Below are 11990 nucleotides of genomic sequence, written 5' to 3' on the forward strand. Positions count from 1 at the left end.
AAGGAGGCTCCATGGCTGCACCAAATATTACTAATTATACATGCAGAGGTCAAGAAGGGTGCTATCGGTGGTCATGTACTCACGTATCACGAAAAATCAATTTAAAAATCAGAATAATATCATAAATAGAAAACAAAAAATAAAAAAAAATTCATGTATAAATGTATATACAAGGAGACTCCATGGCTGCACCACATATTCACTTATTATACATGCTGAGGTCAAGAAGGGCGCTATGGTCATGTACTCATGTAGCACTCGAAAAGCATGCACGGTCAAATTTGAGTACCAAGTGTCTTTGGTTTTAAGAATGTTAAGCACGCTGCGTTGAATTTGTGAAAAGATATTAACTCCACGAGTGACTTATTTGCCATAAGAAATAGTAATGATCTCTTCTGGTCATCTACGTTTCGATTATGTTGCCATAAGAATTAGTGGAATGCATAAGTTTCGGAAGAGAGCCGGCCGGCCAATTACAAGGCGTGACTTGTATATGCTGAGATAAAGAGATAGAGACGATCCCACGCTAGGTCAAGCCTTAGCATCGTTCACCATTAATGTTAAGATCAAATGTGATACTAACCAACATATACAAATTTCAACATATTAATAACATCTAAATGTATAGATTAACAAACAGGGAACATATCTGGTGGAAACCGCAACATTCTTGAAAATCTGTGCAAATCACGGCAAAAAAGTCGTCTAAATTCACCAAAACAATCACACATGTAGATGATATGATGATACACATGTACGACATACCTAAATCATGAAATAAAATCATATTATCTAGTCACGTAGCTGTAGGTAGCTGGGGGGAAGACGACAAAGGCACTAGGCAGCAGCGGGAACCGGGAATGGTCGGTGAATGAGAGAGAGGTCTGGGGGCTTCCATATGGGCCGGATCGGGACGATCGAGAGGAGGGAAGGGAGTTAGCTGGTTGGGCTGGGATGGAAATGGAGGAAGCAGCCAGGCCGGATTGGGTTTGGACCTGATTAGAGCATCTCCAAGAGTTTGCCATATTTTACTTGGCATATCTTGTGTTTTGCCAACTTCTAAAAAGATATGCCAAGTAAAAAAAGAGCTTATCTCCAACAGTTTGGCATAATTCACTTGCCAAATCTAGATCTAACTTACATCAGGAACCCTGAGAGAGAAACAAAATTATATTTATGCCCTTCCACCTCTTGAAAACTTAAATCAGGAACCCTTCTCTGTTATTTATTTCTTTTTTCACCCTCCCACCTGACTAGAAACCACGATGCCAACCGCGCGCCTCGCACGTATATTTACACGCTGGAGGCTGGTTTTTCCCAAGTTGCCAAAAATTGCCAAGTCTTTTGCTAAACTGTTGGAGGAGTATTTTTAACGTTTTTGTCAAAAATCAAAGATGGCAACTCGATTTGCCAAACTGCTGGAGATGCTCTTAGATTTAGGAAAAAGAAAAGGTTTTCATTTTTTGTCTTGATTAGAATTCGAGTTTGAATGCATTTCGAATCTGAATAAGTAGCAATGACTAACTTATCATATCTATGCAACTAAGATATGGTATGGAAGAAAGACTCCTGCACTTTTTCCTAAGGGGTTTGATGTTTGGCATTTATATGTTCTTTAACGTTTACAAGCAAGCGCCCCACTTAGCGGTCTTTTTTTTTTGACTTCGCCCAACTTAGCCATCATAGTCCATTTAGTTCTCGCTCCAATGCACTTTCAAGTTTCATAGATATCTTGGAAATATGAATAAAAACAAGTAACATTATCCACACCGGGTCTAAATCCCTCTTCACCGCTAGTTTAAGGGGGTGTTGACTTTAGTTTGAGGTAATATTATTGATGTAGGACTGGCCCGATCTTCTGATAGGTATGATAGATTTAATTGGTGGAGAACTCAACGTTGGCAGTCTGGGCTTCTAATCGTACACGATATGAATCCCTGCAACCATTACATCGTGGCTCCGTTGGTTATCAATCAAGTACAACTCGATTGACCTCGATAAGAAGGCATTTTCTTTGAGCAACTCAAAGAACACAAGCAAGAAAGAGTAATGGCGCAATCTGAAATTGCAGATGTATATGAAGCAAAGAACAAGATGGGGTTCACGTTCTGATCACAAACGAACTAATCATCACAGTGGGTTGGAACAAGAATGGAGCACTAGATCACAGTTAAAGGACCTATCGCCACAGTTACAATAAATCAATCTCATTTTCTCGATGAAAAACTAGAACTAATCAAAACCTCCAACCCTAATATGGCAACTACTGCTGAATATATTCTCCAAGGGTCGACGTAGAACCCCCGGACACGTCCCTATTGGGCTCCAACACGATACACGGGCCAACAGCCCAAAAGATGGTGGTGCAACACCCTGACAGATTCTAGACATCCAATTGTTTCGACGATTCCTAATGACACAGACCTGATATTGAGATGGGACTGGTGCCATAGGAAAGCTTATCTTCTTAGATTTCCACACATGGGTAGAACGTCTAATTTGAACTCCGTATGCGACCTGAGCGTCGTTTTTTGTGAGACATGCTCCTGGACTCCAAGGTAGGCACGAACTTGAATTGCTTTGGTCATCCTCCTTGGCAACTCGAAGTGAATTAGCCTTGGACCTCCCTCTTTACTCGGACATCTTATCTGGACTCCTTTGCCATGACTTATGCCATTGATGGTCATATGCATCGGTTTCTAGGCATGACTCGTCTCTACAAATCGAATTCTAGGCATGTTACCCGCTTATGCAAACAGCTATTTGTATCTGCAAAAATTAGGTGTGGATACCACACCCGCCTCGACACCACTCTCTGGTCGGGGTTAGGTCCCGAGATCTGAGGCCTTATGTTAGCCTATTACATGTATGCATACATATATAACATGTGTCAATTTCACTTTTATAAAAAAATACTAAATAATCATGTGTAATTTTACCTCCATATGTGTCAATTTAACCAGTTTAGATCAAACCCAATGGTTCTTAACCTTTTCCTCCATCCGGCAGCAAGTGCTCATGTACTTTTACTTAATGACACGGAGCTGTAGCTCGCCTCCTAGCTTTTGCATTGTTTCTCATGTAGGAAAATTATTTGAGATAGCTGATTGTTTTTCCATAATCGTTGCCTTGGCCTTTTTATGCTTTTTGAGTTTAGCACTTCGTGATTTGTCCGTATGTTTTTTCAGTGCCCTTTTTTTGGATGCTGTAATATGGATTGGTCTGTACATGCAGCAACAATAAATTCCACGACTTGCAGAATAACAATACCTTCTTAACATTTTTTTTCTCATACCTCAGATAATTTTGCTTTTTTTTACTTTTTGTAGGCAACTTGTCTGAAAACAATAAGCATATTATGTATTTTGATTTAGTATTTTTGGTGTTTTGATTAGCATTTTTGGTGTTAAGCTGATCTGCCATTTGTCAACTAATTTAATTTGTTCTTGGTTGCTTATTGCAATGCATATATTAGCTTGAAAATAACACTTTCGGTGCACTTTTTGATCTCCAATATTGTGATAACCGGTGATAAATAACTATAGACAAATAACATGTTGTACTTCTGCTCAAACAACATGTTACCGCTGTTTTTTTTTGTGTGTTCATGTGATTTGGGGTTATGTGAAACACTTGGGCACATAGATCTTTTTGTTATTGGCCCAAACTACAGCATGCACTTGATGTTGTATCATTCTTTCATATTTGTTTAGTTTTTCCATTTTGGTTCTACTGATCAATTTCTGAAGGAGCAATTCATTTCACTATCTTACAATATTCACTAAGCAATTTGCAAATCTTTCTATGGATCTGCCATAGTATTTTTCTGAAATGCACATACTGTAGCTGAGATCAGTCTTGGGTCTCAAACCTCATCAAATTTTGCCCATTTCAGTAGTCATTTGGGTAAAAAGTTAGTTATCTCATCTCTTAGGAAGGTACACCATAGATTTTAGTTTATAGACGACATGAACAAGACTATGTTAATTATCTAATTATTAAATGTTAGAGAAAAAATGTAGCTATGGTTTATGCTTGTGCTGTCTTCAATGCCTTTTGGCATTATTTCTCTATCTGGAAGCAATTTGTACTGTCTTCATTTTTCTAGGCAACAATTTTTATTTCACCAGGCAATAATGTGTTAAGAACAAAGGCAACTCAGCGCATTTATCTAGGCAATTCTTCTAAGTTTATATACGCAACTCAATCCATTTATCTAGGCAATAATGTCTTAAAAATAAAGGCAATTCAGTGGGTTTATCTAGGCAATAAGTAAGACACCATTGAAATAACATGTATGCAGGAGTCTGTGGTTTTTCTAGTTGCAATAAGTCTTTTGCTATCCAGTTAGTAGCGTATCGTCGTCTTATGTCTATGCGTTGTCTAATGGTTTGTGAAACAAATCTGACTGCATCTGAAGCAGATCCACGAGATCAAGGACTTCCTTCTCACTGCAAGGAGGAAGATTGCCCATTTTGTGAAGATCAAGAGGAGCAAGGATGTTGCCAGGTTCAAGGTGCACTGCTCCAAGTATTTGTACACCCTCTACTTATTCGATGATGGGAAGGTGAACAAGTTGAAGCAATCTCTTCCCCCATATTCGCACAACATTAATTCATATGGCATTGTTTCTGTTATGGTATATGAAAAGTCAATGCTTCACTTAATATTTACTGGAATTAGTCATGCTTCTTATGAGCATTCCAGTGTTTAGAGTTGCTTCTTTTTTGTTTGAATTAATGCCATTTCTTTAGTTGTAACAATTATCTATCCCAGCGAAAATAAAGTTCGGTCCAAAGATGATTGAAGATTTGTTTTAGCTTCAAGCCATCGACATGTCTATTTGATTAACGAGTGGCTTTTGTGGCTTTAATTAGGACATGTGGCTAAAATCATTGTTATTAGTTGGGCAAAATAATATTTTTGGATAGGCAACTTTTCACTATAGAGAAAGCAAAATAGTGCACATGCCTATAGGCAATTTGTGATGAGCTTTTGAATTTCTGGTGTGTCTCTATTAAAAAATAGGATAAACAAGCTAGGTGTTTATCTTGTCCGACTTATTTTTGTTTGTTTTTTCCTTTTTTTGGTTCTCTTTTTTTGTTGTCGCATGGCAGGTCATGAAAGATGCTTACCTCGTATGAAGCACATGAACGTGCATTTCTGATTGTATGAGTCATGAATAGCTAGTTTTCCCTGTGATGTTCTTCATTTTAGGGAGGATGAGAGGCAAATCTGTTTGTGTAAATAGCATATTACAAAACCAAATTGCTAGGTTATGATCTTTTTGTAGTTCAGAATCTTGTCATGTAATCATATGTACATTCTGGAAAAAAAATGCATGCTTCGTTCATGAAGTTCTCTATTTTTTAAATTATTTGTGAAAATGTTTTTGAATTACAGCGACAGTTTTATCTAAATAAGGAAAGGGACAAAAATCTTATCGTAGTTGCCGAAAAAAGATAGGTCGTACGGCCGGCCTAAATTATGGCCGGCCATATGTTAGCCACCTCCATTGCTGTCCATTCTTTGCGTAGACCTCCATCGCATGCTCTCTGGACATTGTTCCTTTCCACCTTCTTTACAATCGCTTTGTTTGGCTGGTTGTGGCTGGTGGCTGATACTGATTTATTGTGACAGAAAAATACTGCTGACTGACTGGTGACTTGGTGATTGGTACTGATTTGTTGTGAGAGGAAAATATTGTTGGCTGGTTGATGCAAACAGAACAAATACCTTCTAGAATCTGAAACAATACGTTCACGGAATGATTGCATAAAAAATGTTATAGGTTTTTTTTTGTTAAAAATAGTATCATTGCGACATGGCCTGATAGAGCAAAACAGTACTCCCACTAAAATAGGGGATGGCGATGTGTAGAGCAATATTTACAATTTGCCTGGCATATATGTAGGGGATGCTTCTGAAATCCTCAACTCTGCTTGTCGTTGGCAATCTCCATGAGCAATTCTGAGAGCTCCCTCGGCTTGGAGAACATGGGCATGTGGTCAGCTCCCTGCAACCCCACGACTTCCGTGCCGGGGTTCCACGAGGCCATCAGCCGCTGCGTCTCCGCCGGCTTCCACTCGTCCTCCTCGGCGACGATATACACGCGCCTCACCGCGCCGTACCTCCCCGCCGTCAGGACGTCCCCGTTCATCGTCTCGTCATTCAGGAACCGCCGCGACGGCCTCACCATGGCAATTCCCAGGGTCAGATCCTGCACTGCATCGTGACATCAGAGGAATCGAAGATAGAGAGATATTACAGAGAGGGAAAACCCGATTGACTGTAACTGCAATCAATTGAAATCTGATCAGCTATATCAATTACTACGCGCTTGAGCATCGGATCAGATGGACAAACGGGCGGCCATTGTAGCATACATACCTCAGGAGGGCTCAGCTGGTACACTCTCCGGGCCATGTACTTCGGTCCGAACAGAAACGTCTTATCTGGATTGTGGGGATCACCGGTGGTTCCAAGGGTGCTATCCAAGAAGAAATCGGGCCCTTTCCCTTGCGATAGCTAGCAGTTTGTACAATCGTGCATGGTCAGAAATAAATGGGAGTTTTTCTTTTTTTTTTGGGTTGCAAGAAAGTGGAGTTGATTTACATATCCTAGCAATTCATACCTGCTTGAACGCGTACGTCATGGGCTTCCCGGCGGCGGGCATGGTGGCCGTGACGAACACGGCCACGGCGACCTTCTCCGGGTACCTCTCCATGGCCAGCGCGAGGCTCTGGCCGCCGAAGCTGTGGGCGACGAGGACGGCCTTCTCGCCCCCCGGCAGCGCGGCCACCGCGTCCAGCAGCGGCCGGCTGTACTCCTCGAAGGACGCCACCTCCTCGCCGCGCCCGGGGCTCGCGCCGCACCCGGCCATGTCGAGCGCAGTCACGCGGTGGCCGGCGGCCTCCAGGGCGGTGGCCACCCTGTACCAGCACCACGCGCCGTGGCAGACGCCATGGATCAGCACGAAGTGGTGTCGCTGCGTCTCGCCGCTCTCCGTCCCCGAGCTCGCGGACAAACTCGCCATCCGCGCGCTCGCTCACAAGAATCTTAGGAATAATCCTCTTGTGATTTTGGAGCTTCCATGATCTTCAATGTTTCCGCTTTAACAATCCATGCTGTCACATCAGCCCTTAGGTTCCGAAAATTAAGAATACTGAAAGGCGGTGCAGCAATTGGCTTGTCAGCATAAATCACATTTCCCACCACACCATTATTTTTTCTGATCGTGGATGTCCTGCTGTCGTCCATTAGAGCCGTCCTAACCCTCCGCATCATATAGTTTCTATAACATTAATTAGATTGTCATATCAGCATTTTGGTGATATAGCAATGGAGTAAATGAAGAAAGATACAAAAATCGTTTCTCAGGAAAGAAATGGCTCGCGCAGGAACCACCGAAATCCCGTTGAGCTCGACCTCATCTTTTCCAATCTCGTTTTCCCCCATCTCCGGATCTGCTATACGGTCCGCCCCCTCCTGCTCCTTCTCCACCACCGCCGCCGTGACCTACCCTCCCCCACGCGCACCAGCCTTGCAAACCAAGCTTCCCGTGTGCCCTAATTTTTCTACGTCACTTCCTCCTGCGCGCACCAGTCCACGCAGCTCCCTGCTCACTCGCCTAGCCCTCGCCGCTCGCCTCGACTTGCATGCTTCTCTCTTAAATAATTTATCTTGTTGGTTCAAAATTGAATAGAGATACAAGTATATAAAAACTTACTCAAAATAAGCTCTTTAAAAAAGTAATACTCCTTAATAAGCATTCTTTTAGCTTTAATTTTCTCTAATCAATTTTTCGGTTAGTTCCAAAAGGTTAGAGATAAAACACTATACAAAATTCACCAAATAAATACTTCTAAAAATAACATGCGAAACTTTGTCATTGTGCATTGCCAAACTCTCGGCCCAGCAAAAGATAATCGGCCCGTGGTCTACTTGACGTGCGACGCGCTTCTGCGCGTGGCTCAAAATCACCCGCTCGCGGGCTGGCTGCTCGGCCCAACAACCGCTTAGGCCCACACCCACCTGGGCCTGAAGCCGGCCCGCTAAAACTAGGTGCTGCTGGCCGTTCATCACGATGGACGGCTGTCCACCCTTCTCGGTGGATCAAACATCCAATTGGCTTCTCCACTGAAACCCTAGGGTTCCCTTTTCTCCCCCACCCGAGTGGCAGCAGCCACTGAGCGGTGGTTGGAGGAGCATGGCGGCGCCGCGGGCAGCTTGGAGCTGTGCCGCGCAACCGAGCTTCCTTTTCCCTTTCCTCCTTTCTCCCAGCGTCGCATAGAGGCAAGCACAGGCCGGTGGCCGCCCATGGCAGCAAAGGAAGATGGCTGGCGCCATCGTAGGCCCACTCGCCGATGTGCGCCTTCGCCCTCGCGTGAGCGCGTCGCCATCGAGCAGCCATGCTGCGGTGCCCGAGTTCACGCGCCGGCGATGCAGCAGTGTGCATGGCGGCGGCCCGATCTTTTCTGCATGGAGGCAGTGCAGTGCCAGTGAGCTGGTGCCTTGGGGTGCTCTATCCCACACGGCTACGACCGACAGTGGTGGCAGCAACAGGTGCACGTCCTGTCTCCTTTTTGCTAGGGTTAGGGTTTGCTCAACTTTTGATTCGAATCAAATTGAATCCTTTCTTTCTTCTCTGATTTGCATCAAAGTGATGCTATTCTTTCAAATCCGTCCCCGGTTTGGAGTTCGTTTCAATTTTTCGATCCGATACGACTTTTGTTTGATTCTTTCGATCCTAGTTCGGATCCATCCCAATCTCGATCTACTCAATAGAGTAGGCAACTAATACCATTGTTAGAATCTATTGAAACATCTAGGAGTAGATTGAGTGGGAGTAGCCTTTACAGAGGGGAAAACATTGCTGACTTCCATGGCACCACCGTGGAGGTCGGAGTCCGCCGGAGTAGTGGAAGCAGTGGTGGCGACAATGGTCGGTGTAGTTATCACTGCAGGGGACCAGAGTCGTAGAGGATGACAGCAGCATGACGCAGAGGTGGCGAAGGCGCAGTGCAGTGACAGCCAGTGGCGACGGAGAGCCGGTGACACTTCCCGTCCCTCTCAGCCCCCTCTATTGATCGGTCTAGGGTTTGAGGTGAGGAACACTGGCGGCAGCGGTGAACCTCGTACCCTGAGCCACCAGCCCCCATCCCATCTTTATAGAGTTGCGCGATGGATGCCCACCAACCTTATCTTGTGCTTGGCGCTCCCGATCAGAGCACGAGTCAAAGGCTCAGTTGGCCCAACTAGTGGAGATCAACCCAACACTGTTGTCATATTTGCTTGCGGACTTAAAAATTCACAACCTGGTAATGCTATCTATTTAGATATAATCTTATCTCTCCTAGGCACCCTAGGAAAATAGTGGTTGGTAACTCTCCCATTTGTCTGTAGTGCTCATCCCTGATTGTAACACACCACATAAAAATCTCCTGATCAGGATGATCAAGTAGAATGGGACTGCATACACACAACACACCAATTACACTTTCATTCTAACTTGGAGTAAGAGGGTTAACCTTATGGTGTTACATTTTAAACAACAAGGATTATAAGATGACCATAACACCGTAAAACTTCAAAGGTGGTGCTAAATAAACACAACAATAATTTATCCACGTGGCCTAACCGCTAGTACAAGAGGATATTGATCCGTGTATTAGGCTGTCCGCACTCATCATAGTCTAATTCAATCCTCTAAATGGAATTTTTATTCTGGTCATCGAGATTCTCTCCTCTATACCAACTTCCCCCACACCCATCATACTCTATATCTCATCCTCTATACAACAACCAGCTGGTGGACTCGCGGGTCAGATTGTTTTTCTTTTTAACCTCCCTCCCTCCCTCCTCTCTCTCTCATCGCCCACCCACACCGCCCCCTCCCCTGCTCCCTCTGTCGTCTCCCACCTGCGTCTAACCTGCACCCTCCGCCCGCGCCCTCCTCCGGCCATGCCACGCTGCCAGCTCGCCTCCAGTGGATCCACCACCCTCCATGCCCTCCAGTGGATCCATCCTGTGCCCAGCCAGCCTCTAGCTGATCCTCTTTCCACGCCCTCGGCCATGGCCCCCGCTGGCCGAATTCGACCGCACCATCGTGCGACCTCTCTCTCTCTCTCTCTCTCTCTCCCCCCCTCTCTCTCTCCGAGGTCGACGGCGGTGAGAGCGTGCCCCGAGAGGAGGTTCCCGGTGAGCGTGAGGAACCGCGAGGTTCCAGGCCCCCTGTGATGCGGCCGGGGATGAGGAGGGCAAGGCGAGCACGGGGCGCCGCGCATGAGCGCGACGACGCGGCTGTCATTGGAGGATGCAGAGCAGGACAATCCTGCGAAGCCGCAGGGGTCGGTGGTGAAGTCGTAGTACGCGAAGAAACGGGATGCCGGGAGGTCCTCCGGGTGCAGCGTCGCATATGTTGGCGGCGCCACCGGGATGAGGACGACAAGCAGCGTGGAGGAGGCGGCGTGGTGTGCGCTTGAGGCCCATAAGTTGAGCGAGGCGAGCGGCCCCCCTCCCCTTCTCCCTCCCCCGGCATGGTGGGGCACTAGCGGCAGCCAGCACGGGGCAGTGGCGGCTTCCAGTGGTGGTGGTGCGCAGGATGCGATGCTGGGCCCACCAGTAGCAGACGAACTCACCTCCATTGGGAATAGCGCATGGCAAGCCGTCCGCTTGCTTCCTATCCCGAATAGAGGACCCCGGTGCAGGCTTTCCTTGCACTATCGCATACTGGAGGATGGTTTACCGTCCCCTAGTGCGGATAGCATTACACCCTTGCTAGCTCAACACATTCGCAATAGATACCTAGAACCTTAGTACATGGTTGTGTTGGGAGTGTATCCACATGCACAAGCACATATAACACCCATGATTTTTTTTCGAAAGGGAAGCTTTATTAATTTCAAGACTATTACATTAAGGTGATAGAACATCCTGAAACCCTCCCAGCCTCTGCTAGAAGGCACACAACTCAACATACAAGACCAACAAAAAGTTCAAGGCACACTAATGACTATCAATCCGAAGACTAGACCGTCACCCATGTGCTCGGGTAAAAAACTCCTTGGCCGCCTACGCCAAATACTGAGAAGTCGCTACAATGACCTCCTGGGAAGAAGACTTCAGCAGAACAACCCAAGTATGTAGCCAATGCGTAGTTAAAGAGATGACCTGCAAAAAGAAGTGTGTTTCTTTTCAAAGATAAATGCATTTCTACAAAGCCACAAAGACAAACATAAAGTTGATGCTCCCAAAAGGATCATTGGTTTAAATTCTGACTGAATTCCATCTAGTCAGTGCCCAAACATATCATACACACTGTAGGGTCCAGGATGTCCCCAAGCTGCGTAATCTGTAGCCCAAACTAGACGAGCGAACCGACAATCAAAAAATAGATGTTGTATCATTTCATTCTCATGACAGAAGCAACACTGCTGGTTACCATGCCAGTTCCTTTTGGCCAAATTATCTTTTGTTAGAACAACACCTTTTCGAAGGTACGAAAGGAAAACTTTGATCTTGAGAGGGGTTTTTAATTTCCAAAGGTGCTTGTTAGTATTGGGGATGTTTTGATGAATCAAACCAAGATAATGTGATTATTGAAAAAAATCTCCCTTTTGATCTAATGTCCAAATAAATCCATCCTCCTCCTGACTTAAAATGACAATTGTAAGACGTGAAAGAAGATTATTCCACGTCACAAACTTGTCGCCAAAAAGATCCCTCCGCCAGGATACATTAGGTGGATACACACTAAGTACTACTTCCACCGTATCCTGTTTCCCTAGAGCAATGATGTAAAGCTGTGAGTATTGTTCTCTTAGTGGTGTATCTCCTAACCAGATTTCTTCCCAAAATCTCACTTGTGACCTGTTCTTAAACATGAAAGTTCCAAATCTAAGAAAGTCCCATTTTACCTTCATCAAGCTTGTCCAGAAATGAGAGTCTCCTTTTTTCCACTGGACCTGAACCAAAGGTTTGGTCACTAG

The 11990-nt window shown here is 45.1% G+C and overlaps 1 protein-coding gene across 1 annotated transcript; it reads right to left on the minus strand.

Moving 5' to 3' along the window:
- Window positions 1-5747: 5747 nt before the first annotated feature.
- LOC120655487 (probable esterase PIR7A) lies at window positions 5748-7253 on the minus strand. Its single transcript, XM_039933334.1, has 3 exons — window positions 6635-7253; window positions 6391-6528; window positions 5748-6220 (listed from the first exon to the last, which is right to left on the minus strand). Exons 1-3 carry the CDS (start codon window positions 7034-7036, stop codon window positions 5933-5935), a joined length of 828 nt encoding a protein of 275 aa, XP_039789268.1. The 5' UTR covers window positions 7037-7253; the 3' UTR covers window positions 5748-5932.
- Window positions 7254-11990: the final 4737 nt, after the last annotated feature.

This window comes from Panicum virgatum, chromosome 1N, assembly GCF_016808335.1.
Source record: "Panicum virgatum strain AP13 chromosome 1N, P.virgatum_v5, whole genome shotgun sequence".
NCBI classification, from domain to species: domain Eukaryota; kingdom Viridiplantae; phylum Streptophyta; class Magnoliopsida; order Poales; family Poaceae; genus Panicum; species Panicum virgatum.